At 47.8% G+C, this 19,470-nt stretch overlaps 1 protein-coding gene across 2 annotated transcripts in view; it reads left to right on the top strand.

Annotated features, from left to right (window-relative positions):
- LOC147417501 (protein MITOFERRINLIKE 1, chloroplastic-like) overlaps positions 1 to 18,642 on the top strand; it is a 36,525-nt gene extending 17,883 nt beyond the window's left edge. The window contains exons 2-4 of one of the 2 annotated variants that reach the window (XM_086507390.1): positions 17,200 to 17,565; positions 17,660 to 17,831; positions 17,921 to 18,642. In XM_086507390.1, the coding sequence (XP_086363516.1) occupies positions 17,200 to 17,565; positions 17,660 to 17,831; positions 17,921 to 18,018 (636 nt within the window). In that variant the 3' untranslated portion in view covers positions 18,019 to 18,642. Of the gene's footprint in view, positions 1 to 17,199; positions 17,566 to 17,659 lie in introns of both variants that reach the window. The other variant, XM_086507389.1, reaches the window with a different exon arrangement.
- The last annotated feature ends 828 nt before the right edge of the window (positions 18,643 to 19,470 follow it).

Below are 19,470 nucleotides of genomic sequence, written 5' to 3'. Positions count from 1 at the left end.
GCCTTCCGTTCTTTAATGAGAGAGTGCAAGTGATCACAAACAAAGTGGATAAATACTGTGAATGAAGGTGCTGAGACTGTGAGATAGAGAGAGAAGAATACGACACCAAAATGTTATCAAAACCCTCCTCCGAAGGCCCCGCTCTCGATGGCGAGAGCAGCCCTTGCTATTGATTGCACAAATCTCTACAATGCTTGGACTTGCCGACGATGATGAGGACGACGATGAGACGGGCTGAAATCTGCAAATCTTTATCTGCTGAATTCTGACTCTATGTTGGTGACGATGCGACGACGACGCGCTGAAAACGCAGATTCTGAAATCTGTTTTCCCGGGCTGAAACTGGAAACTTAGATGGATCCCACCGTGTGGCGAGGAACTGTTGTGGGAAGGTGAGATCTGCGAGGTTCGGGGCTTCTTCTGTGATGTCTGACTGCTGAAAACTGAAAACACTGGTTCCTCTTGTGGTTCTGTCGCAATGGAACTGCAAAACGCTAAGGGCTGATCTGCAACCAAAAACGCTAGGGCTGAAAACTGACCTTGCGGTGGAAATCTGCTAACGCTAGGGCTGATATGCTGTGTCGTGTTGTCACCGAGGCTGATCTACTGTGCAAAAACGTCAGGGGTGGTTCTTCATGCAAAAACGGTAGGCCTTGTCTGTTGCAAGCTCCTGCTCCCTCTTCTGCCAGGAAGTGCTAGCGCTAGGTTTCTATATATATACAAACTTAGTAAATTTGCCCTACCTAGTTCCCAACAAAAGTCACTTAAAAATAATAAGTGAATAAATGTCAAAAATAGGGAAAATAGGTCTATGCACTATAAAAATGCTCCTGATGGGTTTTGATGGAAATCTGATGATCATGTTGTGTGTAACTAGAGGATATGCATCTAATCTAATTGTCTGGACATGCACGGTCTACGAACAAACTCACAAAAGTGCCAGATCACTTCCTATTCTAGACTGACTTGACTGAACTGAACCTTGGTCATGTTGTAGCTTGCCCACGGACACACAGGGTTGGATGTGTCACGTGACACTTAACTGCGCAAGTGAGGGTATGCAACTATGACCTGCCTGATCATCCATGTCCTAGCAGCTCACAAAACGCCAGGCTAGATCCTAAGCTAAGACTGACGCTAGATTGTAGCAGAAGCTTGTCGACATGGCGCAAGTGTAGTGCGCACGTGACATTCCCCCCTGTTAAAGGTGAGGCACAATTGCCAAACTTCTTCCTTGGATTCTTTCTGGACTTCCGATGCTGAATGCTTCCAATGCTTGTGGATGCATAAATTGATGAAAACTCCTCCAAACTTATGGATATTGCGGATGTAGGTTCTGATGTGATGTAAACACCGACCATACAAGTTACTAGGTAGCCTTACTACTGTCGCAAAATACCAGCCTTGATGCTGACTTTGCCTTGCAGCCAAAAATTGACCACTCGAATAGTCCTGCCGTGAAAACATTGCGGGTGAAGCTGAAAGGTAAGGGTGCTCGGAGGTATTTCCATGTTGCTTGTCGACGGAGGTGGATGCTCACTATATACGAATGTGAATGTAGAAGAGGGTTAGGGTTCCTTTCACCAACTCCTTCCATATCCGCATAGGATGCAAGTAGATCTGGTAGTCAAGATGATCTGGGTTTTCATGGATCCGATGTCACGTGACACATCCAACCCTATGTGTCCGTGGACAAGCTACAACATGAACAGGGTTCAGTCAATCCAGTGAGTCTAGATTTAGAAGTGATCTGGCACTTTTGTGAGTCTATTCGTAGATCGTGCATGCCCAGTCACTTAGTATAGATGCATATCCTCTGGTTGCACACAACATGATCATCAGTATTCCCACCAGAATCCATCAGATTCCATCAGGGGAATTTTCCAGTGCATTTAGCCTATTTTACCTATTTTTGACATTTTTCACTTATTATTTTTAAGTGACTTTTGTTGGAAAGTAGGTAGGGCAATTTTGCTAAGTTTGTATATAAGCAAACTAGAGCTAGCACTATTTGGCAAAAGAGGCAACAGGAGCCAAGCTCAGCAGTCAACTTCTCCAACAAGACCCTTGGCAGATTTCCTCCAAGCAAAGAAAGAACCATTCCCATAGCCTAGCGTTTTCCTTCCACAGGTGTCCCTAGCGTTTTGGATCAGATCTTCACCACCGGCATATCCCATCCCCTAGCGTTTTGAAGAAGATCATCGCCAGCATAGCATCTACAACACCTAGCGTTTTTGAAGGAAGCCAGCGTTTTTGACAGATCCTTGACCTAGCGTTTTTGAATCCCAGCATATGCAGATTTGCAGCATTTTTCAGCCACAGCAATGCAAAGATTTGCAGCAGTAGAAGACCTTCAAGTTCAGCCATAAGAAGTAGCAGATTCAGCCCGGAAAGACCGTCAGTTTTCAGCCTAAAGAAACCTCAGTTTTCAGCCCTAAACCTGCAGATTTTCAGCGTCAAAGACCCACGAAAACAGCCCCCAAAATCAGCGTTTTGGACTAGCCGCATATTTCAGCCCAAAGCATTTTTGGACAGCAGTAGAAAGATTGCAGATTTCAGCCCTTAGGTTGGTCTCATCATCACCGTCGTCATTGCCGACATAGCCTAGACTTGCATCAGTCTCATGCATCACCATTGTACCAGATTGTGCAAATCATAAGTAGACCACTCTCGCCGACGAGAGTGGGGCCTTCGGAGGAGGGTTTTACAACATCTCTGGTGTCGTATTCTCTTCTCTATCTATCTCTCAGTCTCATGCATTTCCATTCACAGTGTCCATTCACTTTGTTTGTGTCCATTGCACTCTCTCACTAAAGGAACGGAAGGCTCTCCCTTCTGTAAGTAAAAGGAACCCTTGAGCACATTCGGAGCACTCATCTTGAGCAAAGTTCAAACATTCATTCCGCTGAACCTAACATTGGTATCAGAGCTTTGGCAGTGTTATATATCACTCAAGGAAAGAACCACATAATTTTTTTTGCTTGTTGCGGTCGCACGAACCCAAGTTCGCTTGGGCATGTCAATTCCTAATTGTTTTTTTGAAGAGTGACAGGAATTCCAAGAAAGAAGGCCTTGTCCAGCCTCCCCTTGTGTCTCTTTTCACTCATTGAGAGCGGACTGTGCACTTAGCGGCTGGCCAATCGACGTGAGGTGGGAAAAAGCAACCTTGGTGTGAGCGCAAGGCCGCCAAGGGGTGCGTCCACAGAAAGGAGAAGAACTCCGGTGAAGAGAAGATCCTTCTCAAACGCGGTTTGCAAGCGAAAGAAAAACCTCAAGAACCTCAAGACCCTCAAGAACCCAAGAACCCAAGACACGCAAGAATCCAAGTTCCTCGTGAACTTAAGAACCCAAGAACCCACAAGAACCTACGACTTCAGAATGGTCATCACTCGAAGCGGAATGGATACTTCGCTTGGAGGTGATGAGCATGAGAGAGGCGAAGAAGAATTTTCTCCACCAGGAGGTTTTTCTGACCCTCCCCTTTTTCCATCTACGTCAAGGATTGCACTAACTCCTATGGAGGAGTTGGAGCTGATGTTTATGGAAAGGAATTTAGAACGCGAAGCAAGAAATGCAGCAAGAATGGCAGAAATGAAACGCAGACACGCAGAAGACAAAGCAGAAAGAGAAGCAGAAAGAAAGGCAAGACAAGAACAGAGCGAGCGACGCATGCAAGAGTTCTTGCGACTCTTTTCTCAAGTGCCGGCACAGATGCAAGAGATTTAGGAGACGGAGACTCTCTCAGTCTCTTCTTCTCCAAAGCATGACACACAGGATTTGCATGATTGTGAACAACATGATGATTTGAATGACAATGATTTGCATGATGATGATTTGATTGACAATGATCAACATGATGATTTGGATGATAAAGACAAGCATGATGATTTGCATGATCAAGATGTGATTTCTCACAAGCATGATGAGTTGCATGAAGATGATGTGATTGTTCACAAGGATGATGTGTTAGTGGATGCTTTTTCTAGCGAAGCTAACCTTGTTGTAGATTCGATCAATCACGAAGAACCGATCTTGGCTTTCGAGTCGAGGTCCAAAGAACCCCCACAGGACGATTCGATCATTCAGGAAGAACCGATCTTGGCTCTCGAGCCTAGGTCCAAAGAACCCTCACAGGAAGTATTATATGTTCGCATGATTGATACGCACGCATTGTTCGAGTGTTTCATTCGTGATCGTTTCCTGTATTTTAGTCGGCGTCTTTATGTGTTTATCCCTTTTATTAGGCATGACATATTGTACGTTGAGCACGTTTCACTCATGAATGAGCACGAATGTATGCGGAATTTTCATGAAAAGCTGAAAAGTATGCATTTCAGGAAGTCACATTCCATGTCTCTTCCTTGGCATGACACATTTGTAGCAAGAGCACATGAAAGTATGAGCATCAAGCATAGGCATTTCCATTGTGTTTTGCCACAGTTGATTGATTTAGATCAGAAAGATGCTATTCGATCTCATTGTTTGCGTGTGTGTGGTGAACGGTTTGGTACTCCGTCTATTGGTTCATCTACATGGCATGCACAGTCTTTGAGGAAGACAAGATTTTTTTCCACTCACTTTACATGGAATAGGTATGTTCATGGTTTTGTGTTGGAAATGGTGTGAGGAATTTTCAGCCGTGGAGATTCTTGAAGATGGACGAAGCATGACTCTCGACAAAGTTGAAGCATTGAAGGAGCCACAGAAGACTTTGTGTCGCTTTCGGCGCGGCCCAAAGAAGCAAGCGTTGCAGACCTTTATGAAATTCAAGTACTGTACGACCCACACATCAGAGTGGGCCGGCGAAGAGTCCCTTCCAGGATTCCGGATGCTTTTGGTGATCTCCCTCGACGCCATACAGTTCGGTACCAGTACCTCACTTTGAAAAGGAGGGGATGTCACGTGACACATCCAACCCTATGTGTCCGTGGACAAGCTACAGCATGATCAGGGTTCAGTCAGTCCAGTCAGTCTAGATTTAGAAGTGATCTGGCACTTTTGTGAGTCTATTCGTAGACCGTGCATGCCCAGTCACTTAGTATAGATGCATATCCTCTGGTTGCACAGCATGATCATCAGTATTCCCACCAGAATCCATCAGATTCCATTAGGAGAATTTTCCAGTGCATTTAGCCTATTTTACCTATTTTGACATTTTTCACTTATTATTTTTAAGTGACTTTTATTGGAAGGTAGGTAGGGCAATTTTGCTAAGTTTGTATATAAGCAAACTAGAGCTAGCACTATTTGGCAGAAGAGGCAACAAGAGCCAAGCTCAGCAGGCAACTTCTCCAACAAGACCCTTGGCGGATTTCCTCCAAGCAAAGAAAGAACCATTCCCATAGCCTAGCGTTTTCCTTCCACAGGTGTCCTTTGAATCAGATCTTCACCACCGGCATATCCCATCCCCTAGTGTTTTGAAGAAGATTATCACCAGCATAGCATCCACAATACCTAGCGTTTTTGAAGGAAGCCAACGTTTTTGACAGATCCTTGACCTAGCGTTTTTGATTCCCAGCATATGCAGATTTGCAGCGTTTTTCAGCCACAGCAATGCAAAGATTTGCAGCAGTAGAAGACCTTCAAGTTCAGCCATAAGCAGTAGCAAATTCAGCCCGGAAAGACCATTAGTTTTCAGCCTAAAGAAACCTCAGTTTTCAGCCCTAAACCTGCAGATTTTCAGCGTCAAAGACCCACGAAAACAGCCCCCAAAATCAGAGTTTTGGACTAGCCACAGATTTCAGCCCATAGCGTTTTTGGACAGCAGTAGAAAGATTGCAGATTTCAGCCCTTAGGTCGGTCTCGTCATCACCGTCGTCATCGCCGACATAGCCTAGACTTGCATCAGTCTCATGCATCACCGTTGTACCAGATTGTGCAAATCATAAGTAGACCACTCTCGCCGACGAGAGTGGGGCCTTCGGAGGAGGGTTTTACAACATCTCTGGTGTCGTATTCTCTTCTCTATCCATCTCTCGGTCTCATGCATTTCCATTCACAGTGTCCATTCACTTTGTTTGTGTCCATTGCGCTCTATCACTAAAGGAACGGAAGGCTCTCCCTTCCGTAAGTAAAAGGAACCCTTGAGCACCTAACATCCGATGTTGATCTTCCTTCAAAGACATAGCGATGAAGATGGCAGCACGCCCGATACGTGATGGACTAAGGGTGGGAGTCACTGATAAGTCCGGGAATGAGACACGAAGATTCTTTGAGGAAAAAAATTGAGAGAGGTTCTTTGGGTTCTTGGTTATGCTTGGGTTCTTGGTGGTTCTTGGGTTCTTGGTTGTTCTTGGGTACTTGGGTACTTGGGTAGTTGGTACTTCCCTTGAGTTCGCGAAGCCGAAGCACGCACAGAGCTCTGATACCAATGTCAGGTGCAACGGAAGTGGTTAAGGATTTTGCTCGGATCTAGTACTCCGCACAAACACAAGGTTACTTAACTTCACTTGCAAAGAACTGAACTGAACTGAAAGAGAGAGAGAGAGAGAGAGAGAGAGAGAGAGAGAGAGAGAGAGAGAGAGAGAGAGAGAGAGTAGACACGGCATGTCGGGTCCCAACCACCCTTTGTCTCTATTGCTAGAGCAAGTACTTGCTTTATTACTTGCACAATGCTGATACAATGACTAAATGTTGAGATACTAATGGGTACTTGATGCAGATGCTTCGTACTACTGAGATACTCAAGGGTACTGCAGGTACTTGGTACTTGAGAGGCTAAGTGCTGGGTAGTGTGGTGGGTGCTTGGTACTTGGTACTTGGTACTGCGGGTTCTTGGTACTTGATGTTGCAGGATCGACAACGAGGAGGAGGAGGCTGTGGGCTGATCCGCTATTGCCGAGAGTGGCGATGGCTGAAACTGAAAATTGATGGTGGCTGAATCATTGATGAGGCGAAGGGCTGAAATCGACGGCGAGGGTAGGGTTGAATGCTGGCTGAAAAACACTGATGCAAGGCTGCAAAAATGCCGCTGGTCCTGGATAGGCTTTGCTTCTCTGATGCCCAAGGGGCTTCATTTATAGGTCTTTTAGCCATTTGCCCTACCTATGTTTAATAAGTGTCATGTCAATATGCTTAAGTGACTTAACTGTGCAAGTGAGGGTATGCAACTATGACCTGCCTGATCATGCACGTCCTTCTAGAGGCTCACAAATGCCAGGTTAGATCCTAAGCTAAGACTGACGCTAGATTGTAGCAGAAGCTTGTCGATGTGGCGCAAATGTATTCGCATGTGACATCCCCCCCTGTTATAGGTGCGGCACAACTGCCTAACTTCTTCCTTGAATGCTTCCTCGACTTCTGATGCTGAATGCTTCTGATGCTTGTGGATGCATAAACCGATGAAAACTCCTCCAAACTCGTGGATATTGTGGATGTAGGTTCTGTTGCAATGTAAACACCGACCATACGAGTTACTAGGTAGCCTTAATACTGTCGCAGAATACCAACCTTGATGCTGACTCTACCTTGCGAGCAAAAACTAACCACTCGTATAGTCTTGTCGTGAAAACATTGCACGTGAAGATGAAAGGTAAGGGTGCCGGAGGTATTTCCAGGTTGCTTGTCGACGGAAGTGGATGCACACTATATGCGAATATGAATGCAGAAGAGAGTTAGGGTTCCTTTCACCAACTCCTTCCAAATGGTATGAACCTATTAAAAACTCAAGAAAACCTTATAAGCTGAAAACAATGCTTACACATTCACAACCGAGGCGTCATTGGATGCAGTCTCATGCACATAAGCAAGGCGAACATAGACTCCTTTACGAGAAAGCATCTGCTTTCCCGAAAAAGCAACTCGCTTTTCAGAAAGCAATTGTATTTCCTCAAAGCTTAATCTGTACCCATCTTCATTCAAGTGTTTGTCTCATCTCTTATGCACAAGTCTAACTCAGTTCGGAATTCCTTTTGACTATGGAATATTTGCTTTCCGATGCTCCCATCACCCACATGTGATGCATCAAGAATACCCATCACTTAGTCCTTTCTCATCGAACTTACGAGTCAACTTCTTTGCGATGCTTTTTGTTACCCATCTCATAATGCATCAGAGATGTCCGTTCTGGATGGTCGAATACCCCTCCTTGATGCTCTCTGCTACCCATCCGATGTGGTGCATCAGAAGTATCCGTTCTTGGTGGCCTACAAATATTTCTGTTCATAGTGCTCCCGTGGTTCCTCTGAATGATGCACTAGAAATATTTGTACTCGGATGTCTCTAGCGAGAAAACCCTCTCACTTTTATATCCAATATAATTTTGAATTTGTTTTCTTGTAGATAAAGCTATTTTAATAAGAGAAACCATCTTGTGCACGTCACATCATCTCTTGAATGCTTCGACTGTTATGCATCAAGCGATATAGATGAAGCTCCGTAGGAAATCCACAGCAATATTCTTCAATGCGTTTTGCAAGCGGAACTTGTTTAAAACATGCCACTGGATAGTACGCCTCCGTGTATCTTTGATTGTACCAGACCAATGAATCTATCTTCTTTCTTTTTTTTCCGAGAAAAAGATTCTTCTATCAGTTAATGAAAGTGCCCATAGGGCTACAAACACCTCTACTAGAGAGGTCTACAACAATCATAAAGGGAGACTCTCCCAATGGAAAAACAACATATGTACAATGAGGCTAAATCAGGAGATGGGAGGAGGGAAACGCCACACAAGTGGACGGTAGTGCCATTTGAGCCCACCCTGGATGATGGTGAAGAAAGGCCGAGGGCGCGAGAGTCGAAGGAAAGCCTCTCTACGCTCCGGCATGCGGTCGGAGTTGCCCTGGAGTCTCTTGAACTGTCCCCTGAGAGTATGGATCGGCTCTAGCCAAAGATCTCGAACTGTCTCTGCTGGAGGTATAGGGTGAGTCTCAAAGATGCGGAAGCAGCGGGCCCGCCAGACGAACCAAAGTGTCAGGCCGCAAATGAGCTCCCAACACTCTTCTCTCTCACTGCACCACTCCTGTGGAGTAAGCTCTGTAGCAGGCTGGAGTGTAGGTCGACCCCCCTGGATCATTATCATCCTGCTGGTGGAGGATAGCTCAAACTGTAGAGAGCCGGGCCTGTGAGATTGGACCAAGCAGCTGCCCCCCAAGTGTATTATTGTGCTGTGGAAAAAGCTGGCATCAGCCGAAGAACCCGAAGCCAAACCTGCTGTGCCATAGGACAGTCCCAGAGACAGTGACGCTGACTCTCGACAGGGTGGGCACAAGCTGCACATGCTGCCGAGAAACCGCTATGCACAAGCCAGCTCCCCACTGCTATAGCCCTATGTGCAACCAGCCACTGGAACAAAGTGACTCGCCGTGGTTGTCTGGCGTCCCACAACCTCGCCCAAAAAGCTGACAAGAACTCAGCTGTGAAACCCTCCTCTTGCCAATGAGGTGCTGCAGCAGGACGAGCCTTTCTCCGTGCTGCCAGTATGTGACGTCCCAGTCGAACAGTGTACTGAAAGAAAGGGACGCCTGGATGGTCGGGTGAGGCGAAAGGGTCCCGCCAAAACCACTCTCCAGGATCCCAGTACACTCGTGCAAGTGGACAGTTCTCCCAAGCCCACAGCCTCCAGTGGCCAGTCTCAAGAGCTGCTGGGTCAAGATCTACGACACAAGTCCTCCCACAGATACCCACAACTCGAATCCTCTGAAAACAGCACTCTGCAACGTGTGGGGCCTCAGCTGACATTCGGTGTAAACGACCCTCACCTTGTAGCTCGAAAAGCAAGGAAGGTACAGCCTCTGAACAAACCCGAACTGCGATGAGGACCTCCAGTTGCGTGAAGGCCCCCATCCATTTGGGCGCTGCTGACTTGAGAGGTGTGAGCCACTCAGCTGGTACTGCCTCTGTGATGTCCTGACACATGCTTTGCACCCCTCTCATGCCCTGTAACTAGATTCTCTGAAGCTTCTCTGACAAGCCTGGGAACTGTAACCAGTCACCTAAGGTGCGTGATGGACCCTCTGCCATGGGACCCAAGAAACATGAGGCCTACTATCAACCAAGTGGCCTCTCTGAGTGCTAACCATGGGGTTCTAAACAAGGGGCTGTCGCAAACCCTCCTCCGTGCAAGTAGGCTGGTGCTGCTCCAGGCCACTCCTCAAATGCTCCCAGGAGCGGAGCAGACTCATAGCAAAACGGTCCTCCGGTCTCTTGCTCAGGCCAACTCTGCGCATCTCTGTTAAAATTCATATGGTCGAAGTTCTCCAAGGGCCTCAAGCCTGAGGCACTCTAGCACTAAGCTCCTGAAGCAAAAACTCCTTCCAGGGCTCCTTCCCTGGGAGCAATCCTCTGACAACAAACTTCCCAAGAAGGGCTCTCCTCTGCCGTGTTGGGTCTATGATCCCCAACCCCCCTTGAGAACAAGGAAGAGTGATGACCCGCCAGGCCACTTTGGCCCGGGCTATTTGAGTGTCGCGCCCTAACCAAAGGAAATTCCTGATCAGCCTCTCTATTTGGCTGATGCAGGAACTCGAGAAAATCCACCAAGATGTGATGTACCACATAGTAGCCAACAACACTTGGCTGGCCACTATAACTCTGCCTGCCAAAGAAAGTGTGGAGCTCCAATGTAACAGCTTCCTCCTGATGGACAGAAGGAGGGGAGCAATCTGTTGTTCAGGAGACAAGTCCAAACCAACCTGACAACCCAAGTGCCGAACTGTAGCCCCTGGGGGAATCCATCCGAAACCCTCACCTGGCAGCCAATCAGGCGTAGAAGCACTACCAACCGAGAAAGCCACTGTCTTTCTCTAGTTGATCCATGCGCCTGATGCACAACGAAAGGTCTCAAGAGCCTGCTCACACCTGTGAAGGTGGGCCTCCTGGCCCTCCAAGTACAAAGCTGAGTCGGCTGCAAACTCAGCATCCAGTAACTCGTCGCCCCGAATAGGGAGCGCTAAACCACGTAGACAAACCTGCTGTGAAACCAAAAATCTGCTCATCGCCTTAGCATAGAACAAAAAGAGAAAGGGGGCAAGAGGGTCATCCCTGTCTGACCGAACGTGTGAGCATGAAGCGATCTCCTCTACCACCTGCCAAAAGTACCTGGTTGTGTGCCCGTCTGTAAAGAGCTGACACACCTCTGATCCAAGTATCTGAGAAGCCCATCCTGCGTAGAGTGCCCTCCAAAAAGTCCCAGTTAACTCTATCATAGGCCTTCTCAAAATCAAGAAGAAGTATCACCAGGTCCTCACCACGAAGGCGAGCGAGGGTAGAAGCTTCCCAAAACGTAAAGATGCTGTCAAGGATACTACGCTCCTTGACAAAACCAGTCTGTGTCCCATGTATAATGTTCTCTAGAAGTGGTTGAATCCTCAAACTCAAAAACCTGGCAAGAATTTTGTAGGCTGAGTTGAGGATGGTGATGGGCTGCCACTATTGAATCTCATCCAAGAAGCCACCCTCATTGGGAATGAGGTAAATCAGACCCTCACTCATGCTGTCAGGCATCTCTTCTGTGTGCAGGATGTACTGAAAAGCGTTGCAGAGATCTGAGCCAGTACTCTAAGAAAAAATTGGGAGTCAAACCATCCTCTCTTGGATAGCTACCACAAGGAAGTGCTCTAAGGGCCACGTGAAGCTCCTCTAGTTGAAGAGGCAGCTCAAGCCTCTGGTGCATCTCCTCTGTCACAAGACAAGGCATCTGTGCCCAAACCTGCTCTCTGCATGCATCCTGACGCTCAGATTGAGGCTTTGCTGATAGCAGGTCGCGGTAAAAGGCAGTATCTACTGCTCGCATGTCCTCGGGCTCTAAAGCAACTGACCTGTCGGGCCTCCTCAACTGGCTGACCTTGGCATGCGTATGCCGGGGTCCCACTACCTCAAAGAAAGCCCTTGTCACTCTGTCACCCACTTGGGTCCACTGAGATGCCTGTCGTTGGAAAGCAAACTCATGGCGCCTTTCCTCTGTGCTGGCAAGCTCCTGGCGAGCCTGCTGCAACTGCTCCTCCAACGAAGGACTGTTTGGATGCTGCTCCTGCATCCTCTATAAGGAAGCAACGCCCCGTCGGAGATGCTGCTGCTCCTCTCTCGCTGCAACCAGGCGGGCCGAAGACTCCTGAAGAAAGAGCCGACTAAGCTGAGCAAGTCCAGAGGCCACTTTGTCAGCAGGAGAGTCTTGCATGTCTAAGCTCTCTATCCAAAGAGCCACCACTCTCTCTCTGAGCACAGACTCCAGCAAGACCCTCTCAGGAATGCGTAGCATCGTGCTCCCTCTCCTCTATCTATCTGTCATTGTGAGGATCACTGGTGCATGGTCCGAAAAGGAAGTCCTAGACAGAATGCAAACTGTCCCACCCAAGTCACAGAAGTGGTCACTAGTGTAGAAGCGATCTATCCGAGATAGATTCACTCCTCCCACTTTGTGGTCCGAACGAGAGAAGGCCAGCCTATCTGGGGGCCTCACAAAGCTAGAATGCTGCCACACATCTGAAACCCACAGAGTCATACAAAACCTCTCCGAAGCTACCAACTCAACTCCATGCACAATTGTATGGCTATCTCCAATCCTGTCAGAGGGGTCCTCCAACATGTTGAAGTCACCCCCAATGCACCATTGCTCTGCCTGCGACAGAGACTGAACAATATGAGACCAAAACTCTGCACGTGCACTCGCCACATTGGGCGCATAGATGTTCAGGAAGCCCACGAGGCAACCCTGAACCTGCATAGTGATCCACTGAGCCCTGCCTGACACAATAATCCCTCTACCCACAATGGCCTGCTGCAAAGAAACCGCAATAGTCATACATACCCCTCCCTAGATGCCTCCAGGTCCAAATGTAGCTGACCAAAACGTCTCATAGCGACCACGCAAAATCTGACCACACCCTTTATTGTGGCTCTCACAAAGATGATGCTCCTGTAGCATAAGAATGTCAATCTCACCACCCACAAGGTATCTCTGAAGCTCCTGACGTAGCCGACCCCTCTGACTTTGAAACTGGGGCCCTCCCAGTCCCTGCACATTCCATGAGATGATCCTCATGGAGTCAGTGAGAGAAAACAGATGTTGCCACAACAGCAACCACGCTATCTTTGAGGCCGGTTTGGATGGGGAGTAATCCGCATCCGAACGACCTCTAGACAAGCGTGAAAGGAGTGACTGTCCTGCCCGCGGGCCCAAGGCGAGTGTGTAGCTCGAAGGGCTACATCCTCTGTCCAAGAATTCTCATGTACAAATACATAACAAGGAGGGCTCTGAGTGTCAGCAAACAAATGCACCACAATGTGCGTGCAACCCGCTTCATCCGGAGGCGTCACGCTGAACTTGGCAAGAGGCCAAAGTGTCTGCACCATATCTGTCACTCCTAAGTCCCCTCTGTGGTGTGAGAACTCAGTAGCCTGAATCTGGAGCCAATCAAGAACATTGTGCTGGGTCGACTTTGTGCCGCACAGTGGAAAGGAGAAACCCACCGCTGTGTTCAAAGCCTCAATGCCTCTAGCTGCTAGAAAGAGGACGTGGACTCAGAAGCAAGCCTCCTTTAAGTTAGGAGAAGAGTCACCCAGGAACTGTGTGAAGCTGTAGTCGAAGAAGTCCCAGCGTCTGCGAATGTCAAAGCAAGTCAAACCTCTAGGGACTGCTGCAAAAGGAGAAGTCTGCACCAAAAAAGGCGGCCTCAGGTGGGGAAGTCCCTCTCCAGCCACACGGCACATGGCGAAAGCATTACCAAGAGATCGCCTCGCGGCAGACGCGTGTTCGGTCCCCTGCGTCTGAGGAGGAGTGGAGGAGGGGTCGGGAGATGAGGTTGTGGGTCCCACCGGGGAGAAAGGGGAGACGGGAGGCGAAGGCGGAGGTGGGGGAGGGGGAGGGGGAGGGGGAGGAGGCGGAGCGGCAGCATCTGAGGGAGGAGGAGGTGGAGGTGGAGGAACTGAAGTGGACGGGGCCTCCTTAGACGGGTCTTGTTGAAGGGGGTCAAAACGGTTCTTAGTCGGAACCCAGTGCTGCTGAGCTGCAGAAGGTCGGCCACCAAGGGGAGCAGTGGGGCGAGCCCTCTCCTGTCGGCGGCGGCCAGGCACTTGCTGCCAACTATTAGCTGTCTGATCGCTAGTCTCAGTCGAGGTACCAGCCTGTGCGTCCAGTGTGTCTGGCTGTTGGGCATGCTCAGCCTTGGGAGGCTGCGTTTGCGCTGTGGGTCGAGGTCTCCTGCGAGGACAGGCCTTCCCCAAATGGCCCATCTGTCTGCAAATGAAACACTGATTCGGGAGGCCCGAATACTCCACGCTCTGACGGAACCAACCCTCACTCACCCTAGGTAGTAAGCTGCCGTGCGAGGTGTCTCCAGGACAGTCCCAATCTCTGAGTCTATCCTGGACAAGAGTGGTAGGTACTCCCTCCTCAAATTGGGAAAGCAGACGGAGATGGGAAGGTCTGCCTCCTCTACCAGAACATCTGTAGCTAGATCGAAACCATGTCTCCACTGTCGAAAGTGGGCTTGAATTGCTCTGATGGCCAAGGGACTCATCGCGATGACCTCGGATGCCATCTCGGAGGTCTTGAACTCTATCTGATACTAGCCGCGTCCGAGGAACTGAACATCCAAGATCTTGCCCACCTCAGCGAGAAGGCGGCTTGGAGAAGATTGTGCACCTCTCCTCTGCTTGGTCTGGTGCCGAGAATCTTGCAAATGACGGAATTCGCCTACAGGCGTTCCACCTCTACTGCGAGGCTTGCTTGCTCTGTCGGCGGCGAAAGGGCAAGTCGGATGGTGGGCTCTGCAGGATCGGGCGAGGGGGCTTCCTGAGAGTCCCTTTGAGGTGGAGCATGAGCCTCCATCAGTGTCTGCTGCCGTGGAGAAAGGGCGAAATGACGATGGCGAGAGGTGTCCCTCTGTTGGCCGAGCACGTCGTAAGTGCTGACGAATTCAGCCAAGCAAGAACAGGGGGGAGAGGGTGGGGGTTGCAATGCGGAAAGAGCGGGAGTGCCAGGCTGGGGCGGGTGGGCTGAGGCGCGGCGGGAGCGAGGGGCTGAGACGTGGCGGGCTGGGGCGGACGCGCTGAGGGCTGGCTGCACGCTGGTGCTGATCTGCAGGCAGCGGGCGGGCGGGCAGGAGGGAGGCTTGGGGGGGGGTGGAAGGGGGGCGATGGCGAGAGAGGGGGGGGTGCAGAGCGTGTGCAGGGGAGTTGGGCGAGGGCAGCAGCGAGTCTGTGGTACCCACTCGTAATGTCTGAATCTCTCTTCTTTAGTTTGAGATGATTCTAAATCTTGAGGATATCAGCTTCAAATTCTACAGTCAGCCACAATGAAGCACCATTGAAGCCTTTCTGTCCATTAAGAACAGACGGTGAATACAATAGTAGACACTTAACTTGAAAAGAGAGAGAGAAATCAAACACAAGAGACACAGGAGGTGGAGCTCCTTCCCTAGAAGCGTTGGCCCTCAAGATGAGCACCGCCAAAGGGTATTGATTTAATATTGCAAAAGATAGACAATACAAGTTGCTGTTACAAGTGCTTGAGGCCTTCTTGATCTTCACAAGTGCTAAAGCCTTCATCATCCCCAAGAAAGTTCAAAGCACAAATGCTCAAAGAGAGAGATCGCCCAAAAACTGATGATAGTTACAAATGCCCCTAAGAGGTCTCTATGTAGGTACTAGCCTAGCCCTTTGGGTGCCCTTGACCATAGGGTTTTCAATTGTCTAACATTTGGCTTCTCATTTATTGGACCTTTGGCTTTTCATTTGTCCAACCTTTGGCTTTTGAATCGTTCGTCCTTGGCTTTTCATTTGTCCAACCTTTGGCTTTTGAATCGTTCGTCCTTGGCTTTTCATTTATCGGACCTTTGGCTTTTCATTTGTCCGACCTTTGGCTTTTCAATTGTTCGGCTTTTGGCTTTTCAATTGTTCGACCTTTGGCTTTTCAATTATCCCAATCCCTTGGCTTATAAAAGGAAGGGTTCCCCACTTTTAGTGCTAATTTATGTTATGCACCTCACTTTTAGGGCTGATTTGTGACACCTTTTGCCTAGGTTAAGCAGGCTCTGCAAAAGTCTCAGGACAACAAATAGAGCAGTAGTGGATAAAGCATAGAAGCAACCTGTAGTTGAAGGAAGGAGATTGGGTGCTTAAGTTCAAAAAGGCCAGGTTGAAAAAAAATGAAGGGAAACAGGAGAATTTAACCAAAAAATGTGATACTATGGACCTTTCAGATCTTGCAAAGGCTCAAAGATATATCCTTTAGATGAAAGTTTCCAGGTCATTGGTGGATTCAGAATGCATTTCACATAGTCTTCTACAAGCTTCGAAGGGACAAGCACGAGAGGATTTTGTGCCTGAGGAGCAGCCCAAGGTAGAAGAGACGGAGGAAATCCCTCAACCTAAGCTGACCCTAGCACACAAGGAAAGAAAAGTGAAGGGAAAGCTGGTCCGGGAATACTTGGGGCAAGTTCCTGCTCTTGATGCCACGTGGATGGGGGTCAGCTCTCACGGAGAGTCATTGATTCCTGGCCAGTTCCTTTTCATGTGCCACTAGTGGCACATTCAAAGTGGAATGTAGAAGAATGGATGGCACTGATTTGTCTTTTAGATTGACTTTGGCCTCTTCAAGCAGTTAAAAGATTTTGCATGCTTCTTATTTCTTTTCTCTCGCTATCCCTCGTCACAGTTCCTCTGTAAGCCATAGGAGCTTTCATCATTCATTTTTTTCGGTCAGCGAAGAATGAGACTTGGCCCATGAGGCTTAGTCATGCACGTGCCTTTTGCCTCACTCATAGGCAAGAGGAGAATGTATGTTTGAACTCTATGTCCGGGGCCCATAGACTTGAGAATGTCAGTGGGTCCTACTGAGACTTGACCCATGAGGCTTAGTGATGCACGTGCCTTTTGCCTCACTCATAGGCAAGAGGAGACTGTATGTTTGAACTCTATGTCCAGGGCCCATAGACTTGAGAATGTCAGTGGATCCTACTTCTGTCTCTCTACCCATAAAGGCAAAGGAAGATTTTGCAAGGAAGAGGAACCGAGAAGAGATCGTTAATTGTGGGATCAGTAGTCCTGCTCATGTTTATTTATGAGCTGCTCATGACAGGAACATACACGAATGAAAACTGTAAGTGGACTTTTTCTTTCAGTTTATGCAAAGAGCTTTGAAGTTTTAGCACACTGTCCATGGAGATAATTGCGCATGTTATGTTGGCTTCTACGTGGTTGCAGTAATGAGTAGAGCGTATTGATATGATTGAGCATGGTTTATTATCATTGCAACAGGTCTTTGCCAGTCAAGGCATCGGGGGCTTTTACAGTGGAGTGCAAGCAGCATTTTTAGGCTCCGTCATGTCATCTGCCACATACTTTGGGACTTATGAGCTTGCCAAATGCATCTTTTCGAGTATTATCTCTATCCCAAAGGCTATTACACCACCTCTAGCTGCTGCATTGGGCAATGTAGTATCCTCGGGGATACTTGTACCCAAAGAAGTCGTGAAGCAACGCATGCAAGCTGGTGCTATTGGTTCTGCTCGTGACGTCCTTGTTCACACCATTAAATCTGAGGGGATTACAGGGCTTTATGTAGGCTATTCTGCTGCCCTTTTGAGGAATGTGCCCTCCAACATGATCAGCTTCTCGACTTTTGTAAGTTTGATCTAGTCTTTTTGTTTGAGTCTAGGAATCTTTCTGTTTAGCAAAGGGATATTTGTTTTATTTGCTTTTGAAATGGAATTTTCAGGAGTATCTCAAGCTGGCTTGGCTTAGTATGAGCGATGCATCAGTTCTTGCCCCTTGGCAAAGTGTAATATCAGGGGCATTGGCTGGGGCACTATCAGCAGCAGTTACAACTCCATTGGATGTCGCTAAAACGCGGCTAATGACACAGGCTCGGTCTGCAATCATCTCGTCTGGTATGACTGGTGTAAGGGCAGAGGCAATGGTTCGAGCTCAAGCCATAGCTGCTTACACATATACTGGTGTCTTTTCCACCTTACAACAGATATGCCAAGAAGAAGGCTTTCAAGCATTGATGAAAGGGATGACACCAAGGGTTTTTTACAGTGCTTGTTTTTCAGCACTAGGCTTCTGTGTATTTGAGTTGACACGGACGTTCTTTTTGCTAAGGCACCTAGAGAAAAAGAAGAAACTTGGTGCAGCAAATTAAGTTCAATATTTCTTTGCCCGTCTTTGTTGCTTCTGCGATGAGGCCCTCCATTTTGGAAGTTATTGCTTATGATCAAGGCTTGATTTCTCTTCTCAAAGAGCCATGTGAGCAGAAATGTGGAAGCATGTGGCTATTCCTGCATGTGAGACATGGCAGATAACTGTATGATCGATGGGGATGGCTTGCAGCTCTTAAGGCACGCGGTGTTTTGATAAAGATGACATAGAGAGTACCAGAGAACAATGAAGTTTTACAGGCTGCATGGACAGTACTGCATCTATATTCCAAAGCAGTGCATATACTGTCGGCCTTTTGTCCAAGGTGCAGATACTTTTAATTTATGTCAAATGTTGATGTTGATTCTTCCATGCGGAATCAACATCTTAGAGCTTGCTATTGCACAAGTTGAGAGCGCAACTGTGGGAAGAAAATTCATTTGTCATCATTTCATTATCGGAAGAGATCGCTCCATTACGAGTTGATTTTGAGTTTTATCATCTATCTGTATGCGATTTGCATGTTCCTGTTGAGTTCAGTAATGATGCAATATATGACTCTCTCTCTCTCTCTAACCATGTTCTTCACTGTAACCTTACCCTTATATGCTTGAGCCTATCCCCTTGTCAGCGATATGCACTATCACAGCCATTCCGCTTAGTTCCCACTCCCTTCGATAGGAGACCGGTGTTGGGGCAACGGATAAGAGTCGCATCAGCTATCCACATTATGCTCACTATAAGTTCGAGAGTCTGGAGTGTCACTAGAGTGTTCAGTTTTTGCTCACATCTGAACTTGCTTCCCTTGCACTTTCAGCCATGACCTAGACCTACATACTTTCCTCTCCTAGCCAAAGTATGTATGGGTTGTCCATCACGACTCTCATCACCTTGATCCTTGGGCATGGAGAGAGACTTACCAGCCCCACACATAGTGCATCACATGTATCTTTGGTCCCAAAGGTCATTTGACCTTCGAGGTCGATAATTAATTATGGATTATTACTTAAAAGTACAAATTGGAGGATTGTAGTATGAGCGCTAGCTATTTATCACAGTGATATATAGGAAGAACGCACTATGAACCACCAAGGAGGTGCATAATGCCATTTGATGTGTCCTTTATCGAGATTGAAAGAAATGGAAGGACGTGCCCACATCCATAGAAAAAGGTAGCTTAGTCGTTGTGTTGCCTCCGGGAAGCTTGTTGATGTATCCCATTGGTTGTGAAGAGTATGCAACAATGTTGACTAGATAGCTGTCAAGGTGGTAGATGTTTGGGAAGGTTGTGAGCCCAAAATGTGAGCACAATGAGCTTTCCACACAACTCATAACGCAATGTAGCAAATCATAGTAATTTTTGTACCCCCTCGGATAGAGATCAAATTG

The sequence above is a fragment of the Adiantum capillus-veneris genome, chromosome 30, assembly GCF_014529385.1.
Source record: "Adiantum capillus-veneris isolate H3 chromosome 30, ASM1452938v2, whole genome shotgun sequence".
NCBI classification, from domain to species: domain Eukaryota; kingdom Viridiplantae; phylum Streptophyta; class Polypodiopsida; order Polypodiales; family Pteridaceae; genus Adiantum; species Adiantum capillus-veneris.
Note: the sequence above shows the minus strand (reverse complement) of the source record. Positions and strands in the feature narration are given on the sequence as shown.